We start from the raw sequence: 16838 nt of genomic DNA on the forward strand, positions 1-16838 counted from the left end.
TATATTAACCTGTATAACTCTTAAAAAACAAAGAAAAAAAGATCAAATTTAGAACAAATAATAGCACCCTGGTAAAACAGCATGTGCTACGACACCATAATAATAATATATATTTGCATCTATCTGCTCTGGCGACCCCACAAATCTGTCTCGCGACCCCCAGGTTGAGAACCCCTGGGTTAATGTCCCTGTTTTTCCCATGGTCTGACCCGGGCGGGGGTCACGATCCTAATGAACTGTTATAATGGGGGTCGCGGCTCCGAAAGGTTGAGAACCACTGCTCTGGGGGCATGAGTTACTTCGTTCTGCTTTAACCGCTTAACTCCCGCCTGAACCGAGAGGATCTTTTTCCTCAAGTCAGCACATTTTTTTTCCATCATTTTTTTTGTGGGGTATTCAGCTCTTTTTTGTAACTTTTTGTCACATTTTTTTTCATTTTTTCGTCAATTTTTTATCAAATTTTTGTCAATTTCTTGTGACATTTATTCCACTTTTTCATCAATTTTTCATCACTTTTTCGTCATTTTACTTTTTTTTCGTCCATTTTTTATCAAATTTTTGTCACATTTTTGTCATTTTTCCATCATTTTTTTGTTGGGTATTCAGCTCATATTTGTAACTTTTTTGTCACATTTTTTGTCTATTTCTTGTGACATTTTTGTGACATTTTTTCCACTTTTTCATCAATTTTTCATCACTTTTTCGTCATTTTTTATTTTATTTTTTCGTAAATTTTTTATCAATTTTTTTTCATTTTTCCATCATTTTTTTGTTGGGTATTCAGCTCATTTTTGTAACTTTTTTGTCATTTTTTTGTCACATTTTTGTCATTTTTTTGTACATTTTTTGTCAATTTCTTGTGACATTTTTTCCACTTTTTCATCAATTTTTCGTTATTTTTTTTTTATTATTTTTGTATTTTATATCACATTTTTGTCACATTTTTGTCATTTTTCCATCATTTTTTGTCACATTTTTTATCAAATTTTTTGTAATTTTTTTTGTCACATTTTTTGTCAATTTCTTGTGACATTTTTGCGACATTTTTTCCACTTTTTCATAAATTTTTCGTCATTTTTTATTTTATTTTTTCGTCAATTTTTTGTTGGGTATTCAGCTCATTTTTGTAACTTTTTTTGTAATTATTGTCACATTTGTTATCAAACTTTTTGTCTTTTTTTCGTACATTTTTTGTCAATTTCTTGTGACATTTTTTCCACTTTTTCATCAATTTTTCGTTATTTTTTTTATTTTTTTTCGTCAATTTTTTATCAAATTTTTGTCACATTTTTGTCATTTTTCCATCATTTTTTGTCACATTTTTGATCAATTTTTTTGTCATTTTTTGTCACATTTTTTATCAATTTTTTGTCATTTTTTGTTACATTTTGGTCATTTTTTCCTCAATTTCTTGTGACATTTTTTCCACATTTCCATCATTGTTTTCGTCTCAGTTTTGTCGCTATTTTCACACCTTTTTTCCAGAAGCTTTTGGATTGGGGTAAAGCCAAACTGGAGAAAACGTGCTCAGTTCAGGCGGGAGTTAAGGGGTTAAATAAATAATAACGACAAAAGGAACTCCATAAAATAAGTTACTCAATATTCAATTTTCTCTAAAGACGAACTGCAGCGTCTTCACCTTCTCCGGTCACCGCCCTGAAACCACTTTGAGCTGCACTTGTATATTTATAATAATAAACTCTCCCACAGCAGTTCATGCTCCAGTGCTCTTCCTCTTCCTCATCATCACCGCCCCTCTCCCGCCGCCGCCGCCGCCTTGTGCCGCGGCAGCATCACGTCCGGCTGGCTGGAGAAGGGCCGCGGCGCCAGCGTCCTCCCCTTTAAGAGCAGCGCCCCCAGAGCCGCCCCGCCCCCCCCCCTCCAGCCGGACGCCCGCGCGGGCTCGGGCCTGAACGGGGCGGACAGGACGGTGGCCACGGTGTGTCTGCGGACGCCGCCGGACTTCTCCAGGTAGGCCTCGCCCTCCTGCTCCACCAGGGGCGCCAGGCACGCCGAGTCCGAGCTGGTGAGGTGATGCGTGACCGTGATCTCCGGGTGGGACGAGGACGAGCGCAGCTGCCGGGATTCTGGGGGGGGAGAGAGGGGAGAGTTACCGTAAATGCTCTAATATATTATTATTTACTCAAGGGCATCAGGACCAGGCCTTTATTGGAACCAGGCCACAATTAGAGACAGGCCTTTATTTCTATTTGAGCAAAACGGACGACCAGGAAAATGAAGAAAAACGAGATTTGTGTCCATTTGCACCTAAAATAACAATGACAATATACATAAATGATCTATGTGAAGCATCAGAAATATTACAGTCTGTGTTATTTGCCGATGACACAAATTTCTTCTTTTTAAATTTAAAGAACATGAGTAAAATAATTGAAAAAGAAATGATGAAAATAAAGGATTGGTTTGATGCAAATAAATTGTCACTAAATGTGGCTAAAACAAAATTCATGGTGTTTTCAAATTGTGAATTAAACGTGGATATCCAGCTGTCTTTAAATGGAAGAAATATTGAAAGAGCATCTGAACTCAAGTTTTTGGGTGTGACACTGGATGAAAAATTAAATTGGAAATCTCATGTCCACAGTATTAGAAATAAATTATGTAGAAATATTGCTGTTCTTCACAAAGTAAAATATGTTTTAAATTGTGAATCTTTAAGGGTCTTATACTGCACTTTAATACTGCCTCACTTACTTTATTGCTCAGAAGTTTGGGGAAACACATACAAAACTACAATTCAACCGCTGATAAAAATACAACAAAAAGCTATAAGAATAATAAATAAAACGCACAGTAGAGAACATACAAATCCACTGTTTATAAAATCAAAACTATTAAAATTACAAGATCTCATTAAATTACAAACATTGATAATAATGTATAAAGCAAGATTTTTTCGATTGCCTCAATCTGTACAATTGATGTTTGTGTTCAACGCCGATGCATCCGGTCGTAGAAAACTTCACTTTACTCTCCCTTTTGCCAGAACAACCCAGAAGCGGATGAGCATCAAACTGTGGAACACCCTGCCCTTGAATTTAAAGAACTCCTCCACAGTGCACCAATTTAAAAAACAGTTCAAATCAACAAATATCAACTCTTACACACTACTGTAAATATTAGATTTCAACTTTAAAAACAGTAGTACCTGTGTTGTTTATTCTAGCTTTTGTATAATACCTGCGAATCAGACCATTTATGTTTTGTTTTTTTGTCTACTTTTTGTATTTGAAGAAAGGGGCACTTAGCATAAGCGTTGTCTTCATCGTGCTCCTTTTCAATCATGTATAAATAAAAAAAATATTTAAAAAAAGCATGTATAGTTGTTGAAATGTGAAAACATGTAACTAACATGACTGAAATAAATAAATAAATAAAAATTAAAAAACTAGAAATGCAATGGCTGCGCCATTGCGATTGACTGCGGAATTGCAGGAAGCGAATGCAGAAATTGCATAAACTGTTCAAATTGCATAAATTGGTTACATGCGAAAATCCCTATTAAATTGCATTTTAGTGCTTTAAAATGCATAAACTGTTTAAATTCCATAAAGTGGTTAATTTGTATAATCTATTTTGCATAAACTGGTAAAATGCATAAAATGTCATGTTGTATAAACTGCATAAAGTGGTAAAATGCATGAATGGGTTAATTTGCATAAATTATGTAAATTGCAAAACTCTTTAAAATTCATAAATCCTAAATGGCATCAACTCTTCAGTTGCATAAACGGTTCAAAATGCATAAAGTGGTTACTTTGCATAAATTGTTAATATTGCATAAACATTTATATTCCATAAACTGGTCAAACTGTTGAAATGGCCTCAGTGCTTGATTGGCAGAAGCACAAATGGCTGAAAGGCGGAGTCTCCTCATTGGCTGGATTCCCACATACACACCAATGCAAACATTTCAAACTCTCGTATAAAAAAACTGGAAAACTGCAGAAGGACAATTTTTTCTCAAAACCCACAAGTTGCAGAAGCTGAACCTGCACAAAGTGCAGAAATTGCAGAAAATGCAGAAAAAAGTGCAGAAAAGCATGGATTTGCGGCAGCCCCATTATAAGTCAATGGGAAAAATCTCCGACATTTTGGCCGATTGCGGAAAAACCGTAAGTTGCAGAAGTCCCAAAAGTAACAGCACCTTCTCCTCAACATGCGGAACATTTTGATGCATAACTTGCATAAATTGCACAAAGCATGAAGGTGCTGAAAGCTGGAGAAAATCGGGAAAAAGATGGAAGAGGAATAATAATAAAGAACATGAAAACCAATAATTGACTGCGGAAGAATTCAAGCAGTCAATCAAAAATGAACATTTCAAACCCTCTCCCAGCGGCTGGAACATTGACGCCTTTTATTTTGTCGGGACAACAGGAAGTGTTTCGTTGCTGTTAGCGGAGCTTTGACATCAGTGTCACTGCAGGTTTCTGTTTCGTTTTTACCTTGGACCGGATTATTTGTTGTTATCTTGTGTAAAAGGCGAGTTTAGACGGAGCGTTTGTGTTTGTGATCGATCATGAGACTGACCCGAGAGAAGACGAGACGCTCGCGCTGATGGGAGGAGTTATTTTGAGGCGGGACTGACCTGCACACGGAGCAGCTGGACGTGCTTTGAAGACGCGATGGAGACTTTATTAAAACCCTGGAGGGTCATAAACATTTGCCCTGTTTCCAAATATGGTCACAGGAGGTTTGAAAAGTGGCTAAATCAGTGTCAAAGTTACGCTCGGATCAGCTCCTCCACAGCGTCCCCCTCGGCCCGGGTTCAGTTTGTTACTTCCTGCACGAGAGTTTTCATTTACACCAGTATGAGACAAACTCCTAACATGGGGAATATTTCTACTGCTTTAGTTTGTAATAAAAGCCCCGGCCTGTTTTAGAGACCGGCTTTAATTTACCTCCGCCAGACGAAAACCCGGCCCCTGTCGGAGACCCGGCCCCTGTTACCGTAAAAATGGACAAAAATGAGACAAAAGGAGTTAAAAAAATTGGATGAAAAAGTGAAAAAAAAAAAAGACAAAACGTGATGAAAAAGTGACAAAAATATGATGAAAATTTGACAAAAATATAAAAAAAAAAGATGAAAAAGCGAAAAAAAAAAAAATAGCAAAAAAATTGATGAAAAGTGACAAACATTTGATGAAAAAGTAACAAAAAATTGACGAAAAAGTGACAACAATATGATGAAAATTTGACAAAAATATGAAAAAAAATGTGATGAAAAAACGAAAAAAAAAAAATTGCCAAAAATTGATGAAAATGTTAAAAAAAAGCTGTCAGAGACCCGGCCGCTAATGGAATACAGGCCAGTATTAGAGAATTTACGGTACTACGATACAGAACACGAGGAGAGTGTTTGAGGATTTGTACTTTACTCGAGTAGTATTTGTGTTGAGAACTTATTATTCCACTACATTTGAAAGATAAATAAAAGACTTTCTGCTCCAACACATTTCCACACGCACAGTGAATGTTATTGTTGACGGTCGGAGATCCCGCACATGCTCCTCAATCCTCCACAATCAACACAGCCCACTCTAAACCTCCTTTTGAAGACAGACCACCTCACAGACCACCTCACGAGCTACTGCACTCAGGGTCAGACTGCTGCAAGTGAAAAGCCATTCCATTGTGTAAGTGGATGAACAACATCCCTCTGTCCCTTCGCCTTTTCTGTCAGCGTAGGATTTACTCTCACGGACAATCAATAAGTAAAAAAAAATCGTAGCTGTTTTTTTAAATATATATTACAATCAAAGAAGATACCGATTAAAATGCTTCTTCCAAACTCATTCTGACACATTTACAGCATCTGGATTCTTCACAGAACGATCGTTGGTCAGAATAACGTTGGAAGTTTAAGTTTGTGTGAGGAGTGAAGCTGCTCCCACTGCCTCTGTGGAGACGTCACACCAGGAGGCACAAAACCAGCCCAGATCCTCCAGGCTGAGGCGGACACAGGGGCGGGGACTGGGACCGAAAACCAGCCCAGATCCTCCAGGCTGAGGCGGACACAGGGCCGGGACTGGGACCGAAAAACAGCCCTGGACTCTGGTCAGTCTGGCCCAAATCAGCATAAATGCGACACTTCCACAAATACACATGTGAACCTCTGACCCCCCGCCTTAACCCAGAGCATTTTCTCCAGTTCAGCTTTACCCAAATCTAAAAGCTTCTTGACTGGGGAGCAACACTGTAACGCCTCATTTGAAAGATAAAATCTGGAAATGTGACGGTAACTTTTTGTCACGTTGTCGCTGCATTTTGTTGTGTTTTTGTCACTTTTTTGTCGCTTTTTTGTTGCTTTTCCAGCACATTTTTGTTTTTTTGGAGGCTTTTCTTTTAACCCCTTAACTCCCACCTGAACCGAGCACATTTTCTCCAGTTTGGCTTTACCCCAATCCAAAAGCTTCTGGAAAAAAGGTGTGAAAATAGTAACAAAACTGAGACGAAAACAATGATGGAAATGTGACAAAAAAGTGAGAAAACATTGACAAAAAAGTGACGAAAAATTGGCAAAAATGGCACAAAAATGGCACAAGAAATTGACAAAATATGAAAAAATGACAAAAAAGCTACAAAAAAATGATGAAAAAATGACAAAAATGTGACAAAAAAATGACAAAAATGTGATACAAATTTGACAAAAAAGTAAAAAAAAATGATGAAAAAATGACAAAAATTTGACAAAAATTTTATACAAAATTGACAAAAAAATTACAAAAAATTAACAAAAAATGACAAAAATATGATAAAAAAATATGATGAAAAAACTGACGAAAAATTGACAAAAATGTGATAAAAATGTCACAAGAAATTGACGAAAAATGGACGAAAAAAAGACAAAAAAATGACAATAATGTGACAAAAATTTGATACAAAATTGACGAAAAAAATTACAAAAATTTGACCAAAAATTGACAAAAAAAGTTACAAAAAAATTACAAAAATGTGATAAAAATTTGACCAAAAAAATGACAAAAATTAGACGGAAAAATGACCCAAAAAAAATGAGTTAGAGAAATGAGTTGAATAACCAACAAAAAAATGATGGAAAAAAAATGTGATGACGTGAGGAAAAAGATCCTCTCGGTTCAGGCGGGAGTTAAGAGGTTAAGCTTTTAGATTTGGGTAAAGCTCGGTCACGCCCGGGGGTGAGGGTGAGGTAAAGTGAGAGGCCAGACCGGTGGCCCTGGAGCCAGTGGCCCTTCTGTGCTCTTCCAGAATACAGGACATATGGCCAGTCCGCCCCTGGGCTGACGGGTTTTGGAGCAGGTCTGAAGCAGAAACGGGCCCCAGGATTAGCTCTAATCAAATCAGGATTTACCAAATGTTCCCGAGTGGAGCGTTTCCAGAAACCCAGATCAGGAGGTGACTTCGAGGCGCACGATGACGCATGAAAGCAGCAGGATCTGATAGTAGAAAGAACTGCAACGTTTTTAGGGTTAAATGGGAGAAATACTGTCAATGCACCCGATTAGGTCACATCATGAACAACTCTGGGATTTGTAGAAAGTGCACTGGAAGAAATGAATAGTTGTTGCTGTGTTGTGTCACATTTTTATAGAATTTTTGTCACATTTTTATAGAATTTTTGTCACATTTTTATAGAATTTTTGTCACATTTTTATAGAATTTTTGTCACATTTTTATAGAATTTTTGTCACATTTTTATAGAATTTTTGTTGAATTTTTGTTGAATTTTTGTTGATTTTTTGTTGATTTTTTGTTGATTTTTTGTTGATTTTTTGTCACATTTTTATTGAATTTTTGTTGAATTTTTGTCACATTTTTATTGATTTTTTGTTGATTTTTTGTCATATTTTTATTGAATTTTTGTCACATTTTCGTCACATTTTTATTGAATTTTGTCACATTTTTATTGAATTTTTGTCACATTTTTGTTGAATTTTTGTCACATTTTTATAGAATTTTTGTCACTTTTTATTGATTTTTTGTCACATTTTTATTGAATTTTTGTCACTTTTTTGTTGAATTTTTGTCACTTTTTTATTGAATTTTTGTCACATTTTTATAGAATTTTTGTCACATTTTTATTGAATTTTTGTCACTTTTTTATTGAATTTTTGTCGCATTTTTATTGATTTTTTGTCACATTTTTATTGAATTTTTGTCACATTTTTATTGAATTTTTGTCACTTTTTTATTGAATTTTTGTCACATTTTTGTCACATTGTTGTTGAATTTTTGCCAAATTTTTGTCCAGTTTTTGTCACATTTTTGTTGCGTTTACATCCTTGTTTTCTTCTCTTTTCTTTGTGGCTGTTTTGGTGCTTTATTCCCAAGAAGCTTTTTGATTGGGGTAAAGCCAAACTGGAGAAAACGTGGTCCGTTCAGGTGGGAGTTAAGGGGTTAAGAGATTCAATCGAAAGTTTTGGTTTAGATTTGGTCTGGTCTTAGATCAGATAAAACATCTCATCGCCAAAGGAACAAGACATTATTCTCTTAACTCAGATTATATTGTATCATTTCAAGTGAAAAACAAAAGTAAAAGTTCATTTGTCTGATTTCAAAGTGGGTTTAATGTTTAATGGTCTTTTTACGATGAAAAAAACTGTCCCTCTGTTAAGAAAACTTCCCTCCCTGTTGTAGTGAGTGGAGGAGGGACACCACAGGGGGGCGCCAGAGCTGCACTCACATACATGTTGCTCCAGGATCAGCTGTTTGGAAGGTTTTCACCTCTCGCCTGATCCTGGAGCCCTGGAGACCACTGTGATGGAAAGTAAAGGCGCCATGCGGACCCTCACACTCCCGCTGAGTCACTACAGACACTTTCAAACTGTTGCTCTGGATACTGGTATGAACATGAGAAACAATGCATTGCAAGTTGTCTGTCATTTTATGTTTTCAAACAAATTTCCCCATATTTTCCGCAACTGGATCTGAATAATGGATCAAGCCAGGTTTAAATCCATGTTTTTTTTTCATAGAGGGTTTTATGTCACGTGTTTAGTTTTATAATAAGCTGTTTTTAGTGGAAAAATCAGCAAAAACTGCAAAAAAAAGTTTCTTGAAATTCAAAACTCAGACTTGGAATTCGATTTACTCAAAATATTAAGTCCAGGCTGGAGAGTTTTTTTCTTTTCAGGTTAAAGTTCATATGTTTTATGTATATTATCCAGTTCGGCGTTACCCAAATCTAAAAGCTTCTTGACTGGAGCTTACGGCCTTATAGGTGTGACGGCATAACTTTAAATCATAACAACGCCGCCCAAGAACTGACTTCCTGTGTCGATCCAGCTCACCAAAATAAAAGCACCACCTTATTCATTAGTTCAACTTTCTTTCAACTATGAACAGACAAAACACTTAAGGCGAGACACTGCAGGTGAACAGGGACAAAAAAATAAATGTAGAGATGTCAATTTGAAACTGAACATCACAGATATAAATATGAGAAAAAAATGTATTGCATTTTTTCTGTCATTTTATGTTTTCACATAAAAATAAGGCATTTTGAGCATTAAAATGGCCAAAATTGCCAATATTTTGGGCAACAAAATAAAAATAATGAATTGATCCAGATTAAATATTATGGTTTTATTTTATTGACATATTAGTAACTCAGATTTTTTCAAAGGGGATTTTGGATATTTTGTTTAGTTTTTCAATAAACTAATCATCAGTGAAAAAATCTGTAAAAATCAGATTTTTTTTTTTTAGATCAGATCATTTTTGGGTTTCAACTCATTTTTGTAATTTTTTTGTCAAATAATGAATTTTTTGTCACTTTTTGTCACATGTTCATCATTTTTTCATCGTTTTTTCATCATTTTTTCGTAAATTTTGAGTACATTTTTTGTAAATTTTTTGACAATTTTTTTCTTTGTTTTTTGTCAATTTTTTTTCATTTTTGTGTCAAATTTTTGTCTTTTTTTTGTTAATTTTTTGTCATTTTTTGTCACATTTTTGTCAAGTTTTTGTCATTTTTTTGTCGTTTTTTTTGTCTTTTTTTTGTCAATTTTTTGTCAATTTTTTGTTAGTTTTTTGTCAAATCTTTGTCAAATCTTTCTCACATTTTTTGTCACATTTTTGTAATTTTTTTGTCAAATTTTAATTCCGCCTGTTTTGTTGGTTTCAAAGCTGAATAAATCAGGCTAGGAATTAGATATTAAAAAATCCCTCTGAAAAAACCTTCAGACTCTTGTTGTGTCTCAGCCTGTAAAGTGTGGAGTCTGTGGGAGCTTCTATAAGGGCTCAGGCTCTGCCCGAGTGCGGCTTCTCTCATTCAGAGAAAACCAGCCCTGAAGTTTTGTAGCGAGTGCGCATGCTCGGCCCGTTCTTCCACTTTTCCGCTCCGGCGTCTCGTAGGAGGAAAAACACCATATTTGGGTGAAAGCGTCATCTTTATCATCTATTTTTTTCTTTTTGCTCTTTTGTTGCTTTTTTTAATGCCGTTTTCGTCACAAATTTGCCACTTTCTTGTTGTGTTTTTGTCGCATTTTGTTGCCTTTTATGTTTCTCTTTCGTCACTTGCTCTTTAGTGGCTTTTGTCAGGGTTTTTTTTGGTGCTTTCATCACTTTTTTGTTAATTTTTCTTTTCTTTTTGTTGCGTTTTCATCCTTGTTTTCCTTTCGTTTTTGTCGCTTTTTTCAAGAAGCTTTTGGATTTGGGCAAAACGTGCTTGGTTCAGGTGGGAACTGAAAAATGTTGTTTTGCCGGCAGCGTCTCCCCAAAGGCTGCACTTATTTTGGAGACAAAGTTCCCTCTGCAAAGTCTCCTTTCTTTGGAGCATTATTACGTAGAAAAGTAGAAAAACAAACAATACGATGCTTGTATTCGTTTAACGGCTCATCTTTCAGTCGTCCTTTCCTTTAAGTGTTAAGTCGCTAATACAAAACTGTCAGAACGTCACAACAGATGCTTTCCCAGTCTAGTCTTTTCAAAGTAAAAAGCTGAATCCCCTCAGGTTAAACAGTCACTCGTGTGAGACCTGTTTGTGTTCCGTCTGTGAGAAACACACATCTGGACCTGGGTTTTATCTCAAATATTCTGTGTACGAGCCTTTAAAAGCAAACTCTCTATGGTCGCAGGAAACGCAGCCACACTATAACCCAGGGGTGCCCAAAGTGGGGCCCAGAGGGTGACCTACTTTTGCGCCGCATCTGGTTAATAACTCTCTCTCCCGTTCATTCTCAATGGCAAATATGGATGCAGTTCACTTTTTGTCCACCAGCGTCAAATTGGGGGCGCTGTTTCGCTCCTTTCGCAAACACTGGTGTCTTGGTGTTTATCAATCACAGCGTCGTAGCATCAACTTTCACATTTTTCCAACTTTTTTTTGCAAAGATCGTTGACATCTATGACTTATAAAAGAATTTATGCTGAACTGACACTTTCAAAATGATCTAATGTGGCATTTTCTTTGACTTAAAGAAATGAATGAGTTAAAGTCACTGTAGGTGCTGCAGGTACAGGTGGTGCTGTTTCCATTTTGCTCTATATTTCTACAATAATTGATTTTGTTCTAATAAAACTAGGCTTTTGTAGCACTTAACCCCTTAACTCCCACCTGAACCGAGCACATTTTCTCCAGTTTGGCTTTACCCCAATTCAAAAGCTTCTGGAAAAAAGGTGTGAAAATAGCGACAAAACTGAGACGAAAACAAGGATGAAAATGTGACAAAAAATTGACAAAAAAATGACCAGAAAAATGACAAATATGTGATAAAAACTTGACAAAAAATTACAAAAAATTGACAAAAAAAATTACCAAAATGTAGCAAAAAAATGACACAAAATTGATGAAAAAATGACACAAAAAATGACAAAAAGTGACAAAAAATTGATAAATAAATTGACAAAAAATGATGAAAAATTGACGAAAATAATGACATAAAAATGACGAAAAAATGATGAAAAAGAGGCAAAAATGTCACAAAAAATTGACAAAAAAATTACCAAAATGTAGCAAAAAAATGACACAAAATTGATGAAAAAATGACACAAAAAATGACAAAAGTGTGACAAAAACTGACAAAAAATTGGTTAAAAAAATTGACAAAAAATTATGAAAAAATGAAAAAAATATGAAAAAGAGGCAAAAATGTCACAAAAAAAGGACAAAAAAATGTACATAAAATGACAAAAAATGGACGAAAAAATGACACAAAAAATGACATAAAAATGACAAAAAAAATGGACAAAAACAATGACAAAAAATGATGAAAAAGAGGCAAATATGTCACAAAAAATTGACAAAAAAATGATGAACATGTGACAAAAAGTGACAAAAAATGTACTATTTGACAAAAGAATTACAAAAAAGTTACAAAAATGAGTTGAAAACCCCCCCAAAAAAATGATGGAAAGAAAATGTGATGACGTGAGGAAAAAGATCCATTTAGATGAGTTTTGTAGGTCACAAGAAAATGACAAAAATGTGACAAAAATGTGATGAAAAAAATTGACGAAAAAATGACCAAAAAAATGACAAAAAAGTTACAAAAATGAGTTGAACACCCACAAAAAAATGATGGGAAAAAAATGTGATGACGTGAGGAAAAAGATCCTCTCGGTTCAGACGGGAGTTAAGAGGTTAATTGCATAGATTGAATTAAATGCAAAGCTAAACCAAAAAAGAAAATAAAGTAACTTTTATCATTTGCAGTATATATTTCACGCTTGACATCGCCGTGTTTGGCCCGCGACCCACAGGCACTGTTTCATTTTGGCCCCCCTGCTTTAACCTAAACATAGAGGCTCTGGTGATGAAAACAGAAACGTTCCCACTGACCTAAGAGGAGCTGGTGCGTCTTGGGACAGATGTTGCTGAGGTACGGAGACACCACGATCTCCACCAAACGCTCCAGCTCAAAGTACTCCTGTGTGGGGGCGCCGGACTCGTGGATGCCCTGCAGGAAAAGCCGGGGTTTAAACAAAGTCACATTTAACGCCGTTTTAATCCTCAATCATTACGACAAAAAAGCCCCAGTCTATATCACACTACAATGATGACAAACCTTCTGTTGGTCTGTAAATGCAGTAAATTAGAATAACTGCCTTGTATAAAATGTCTCTCTCAAAATGGCTGCAGTGAATGTCTTGAAATAGGCCTCTGTCTCTTTAACCTCTTAACTCCCGCCTGAACCGAGAGCATTTTCTCCAGTTCAGCTTTACCCAAATCCTGTAGGCCAGTGTAACGCCTCATCTGAAAGCTAAGATCTACAAGACTCATCTAAATGGATCTTTTTCCATCAGATTTTTTTCCATCTTTTTTTTTTTTGGGGGGGGTATTCAACTCATTTTTGTAACTTTTTTGTCATTTTTAAAAATGACAAAAAAGACATCTTTTGTCATTTTTTTGGTCAATTTTTTTGGTCAATTTTTTGTCTTTTTTTGTGCTTTTTTTGTAATTTTTTTGTAATTTTTTTGGGTCAATTTTTGGTCGTTTTTGTCACTTTTCTGTGACATTTTTGTCATTTTTTGTCTTTTTTGTCACATTTTTGTCACATTTTTGTCACATTTTTTGTCATTTTTTGTCATTTTTTGGTCATTTTTGGTCATTTTTTGTCTTTTTTTGTGCTTTTTTTGTAATTTTTTTGGGTCAATTTTTAGTCTTTTTTGTCACATTTTTGTCACATTTTTTTGTCTTTTTTTCGTCAATTTTTAGTCTTTTTTTGTGCTTTTTTTGTGTCAATTTTTAGTCTTTTTGTCACATTTTTGTCACATTTTTGTCACATTTTTTTGTCATTTTTTTGGTCAATTTTTAGTCTTTTTTTGTGCTTTTTTTGTGTCAATTTTTAGTCTTTTTTGTCACTTTTTTGTCACATTTTTTGTCTTTTTTTCGTCAATTTTTAGTCTTTTTTTTTGTCACATTTCCATCATTGTTTTCGTCTCAGTTCTGTCACTATTTTCACACCTTTTTCCCAGAAGCTTTTGGATTGGGGTAAAGCCAAACTGGAGAAAACGTGCTCGGTTCAGGTGGGAGTTAAGGCGTTAAATCTAAGGTTTGAGTAGATTTGCTCAGATCTTAGATTAAATAAAACCTTTACTTATTCTCTTATTTCAGATAATTTTGTGTCATTTCCCGTGATCAGTCAATTATTTGTTTGATTTCACGTGTGTTTTATTCTTCTTCTCTTGGCGTTTGTGTTTTGGATCAGTTCAAATCGACTCAAATTCAACATAGAAGAACTTTAATTCAAGCCATTCTGTTCTGCTCGTAAACCTCATGAGGCGCCGGCTCCTCCCCCTGACCCTACAGACCATCCATGACCTTCTCACCTGTAGAACCAGCAGCATCTGCGTCATGGCCGGAGGGACGGAGGCTGCTGTTCCCAGAGTGTCCTCCAGGGGGAGCTTCAGCAGCACCAGGTCTCTGAACGCCAACAGCGCCATCTGCCGCACGCTCAGCTCCTGACCCTGAACACACGGATCGTGGACTTGTTAAAAAACAGATTCCTCACTCCTCCCATCAACGTATGACAGGGACGTGATAGAGCTGTTATGGAAATTATGGAAATCCAACTGTATATTATTATATGTTTATTGTAATCACATTACTTATGTTTTATGAGTGACTGACAAGTATGCAGTGTAACCTGTTTACAGTTAAAGGACACCTGCTCGGACACCTGCTCGGCCGGGGCAGGACATCTTATCTCGAATTGGAGACAGGGTGTCTGTGTCCTTGCTGTGGCAACGTTTGTCTTATACATCTTCGTCAGCGTTTCTGAATGTCTTAGGTCAATCTGAACCATTACACCATTGGGGGCATTCCACAATCGTATGATCATTGTTTATCTTTGTGTATAAATACTGTGAGCTGTGAACTGTTCTTCAGAGCATCTTGTACCCAGGTACTTGATGTGTCTCCATGTGCACATGTCCAATAAATCGGCACGCTTGACTCACGACAACTTCTCTCCGGTTTTTATTTAATATGGTCTCAATATTTACCATAACAGAGCCCAGGTGGTGCTCAAGCACCTGCCCCTTTGCCCTGGGCCCTTTAAGTGCCTTCTCAAGACCTGTTTTTTTGTCTCCCAAATATTAAGTATTATTTATTTTATTGTTCTTAGATATTTGCCCTATTAAGCCAACATGTGCTGAAAATACAGTTTTAATGTTCAACAACTTCCTCCTCCGCCTCTCGAGCCGCGGCGGCGCTGATGCTCCTGATCAATAAAGAGCAGCTGTGTCCCCGTGTTTCCCCCCGTTTGAGAAGATGGTACAGCCCATCACTGTGAGACGCGGGAGTAAAGTAAACTGAGTAAATTCAATAACTTTATGAACGAGCCAGCGCGACATGACTGGATTATTAAAGGGAAACGAGAGGGCCGTCGGGGGGGGGCCCGTCAGCGCCGCTCGTGTCAAGACCGTCCGGACTTTAGCGGTTCTGTTTGTCGCGCTTTAAAATGTTCTAAAGATGAGCTGTATTATCCAGACTAAGTCAGGGCTGAGCATAGACCAGGGTCAGAGCAGAGTGAGCTGAGGTAAGGAGACAGAGGAGAGAGGAGGAGAGAGAAGGAGAGGAGGAGAGAGAAGGTGAGGAGGAGAGAGAAGGTGAGGAGGAGAGAGGAGGTGAGGAGGAGAGAGAAGGTGAGGAGGAGAGAGAAGGTGAGGAGGAGAGAGAAGGGAGAGGAGGAGGAGAGAGAAGGTGAGGAGGTGCCTGGGTTCTGGACACTGTGCCTCTGTGTGAGGAGCACAGGAACATGAACAGCCCAGGATCATTGTTACAGAGCCTCTCGAAAGTATTCATACACCTTGAACTTTTGCACATTTTGTCATGTTTACAACCGGGGGGCATGATGCTCCCCCCCCTGTATATTTGACACTGGGGATGGTGCACTCAGGACCATGAGCAGTGTCAGGTTTGCTCCATACATAACGTTTGTCTCATCTGACCAAAGCTCCTTCTTCCACACGGAGCTGTGTCCTCCATATGACTTCTAGCAAACTTCAAACAGGATTTCTTATGGCCTCCTTTCAATAATGTCTTTCTTCTTCCACTCGTCCATGAAGGCCAGATTTGTGTAGATACGACTTATAGTTGTCCCATGTACAGTTTCCCCCAGCTCAGCAGCAGGACTTCAGCTCCTCCAGAGTTATCTTGGGGCACTTGGTTGTATTTCGGACCAGTGTCTCCTTGTTCGCTCTGATATTTTAGGTGGAGGACCACGCCTTGGTAAGTCTGCAGTGGTGCTTTACTCTTTCCATTTCCGAACGATGGATTGAACAGTTGCTCCGGGAGATGTTTAAATCTTGGGAAATCTTTGTATAACTTAACGCTGCTTTAAACTTCTCCACAGCTTTATCCCTGACCTCTCTGGAGCTCCTTGGCCTTCATGATGTTGTTTAGTGACCACAGCTCTGAGGGCCTAAAAGAACAGCTGTAATTATACTGAGAGTAGATTACACACAGGTACCTCTATTTAACCGTTAGGCCAAGGAGTGAACATTCTGGAGTCATTAGGAATGTTTTAAAGGCAATTTAATGCACTCAGAAAATGCTGTATGATACTTATGCACGCCCCACTTTTCACTTTTCTATTTTATGAAAAATAACAGAATCATGTATCATTTTGCTTTCACTTCACAGTTGTCTGTTACTTGTATGTGAACGTTCAGTAAAAAGATCAAAATAAAATCTTTATGTTTAGGGTTGTAAACATGACAAAATGTGCAAAAGCTCAAGGTGTATGAATACTTTCGAGAGGCTCTGTATTTAACATATTTTTGACATGGACAAAACTATCCATGTCATGATATTGACAAACCAGATGTTTTAAGGGTAGGCTGTATAGCCCCTTTGCATCATTTATTTGTGCTAGACTTAAAGCCACACC

The 16838-nt window shown here is 36.9% G+C and overlaps 1 protein-coding gene across 1 annotated transcript in view; it reads right to left on the bottom strand.

Annotated features, from left to right (window-relative positions):
* Nucleotides 1–1746: 1746 nt before the first annotated feature.
* LOC306965532 (proline-rich protein 5-like) overlaps nucleotides 1747–16838 on the bottom strand; it is a gene marked incomplete at its 3' end in the record, with an annotated part of 72195 nt that continues 57103 nt past the window's right edge. Inside the window, exons 7-9 of the mRNA XM_079560006.1 lie at nucleotides 14275–14412; nucleotides 12785–12902; nucleotides 1747–2087 (exon numbers count right to left, since the gene is read on the bottom strand). Of these exons, the coding sequence (XP_079416132.1) occupies nucleotides 1747–2087; nucleotides 12785–12902; nucleotides 14275–14412 (597 nt within the window). The remainder of the gene's footprint in view (nucleotides 2088–12784; nucleotides 12903–14274; nucleotides 14413–16838) is intronic.

This window comes from Gobius niger, assembly GCF_951799975.1.
Source record: "Gobius niger genome assembly, chromosome: 7".
Taxonomy (NCBI): domain Eukaryota; kingdom Metazoa; phylum Chordata; class Actinopteri; order Gobiiformes; family Gobiidae; genus Gobius; species Gobius niger.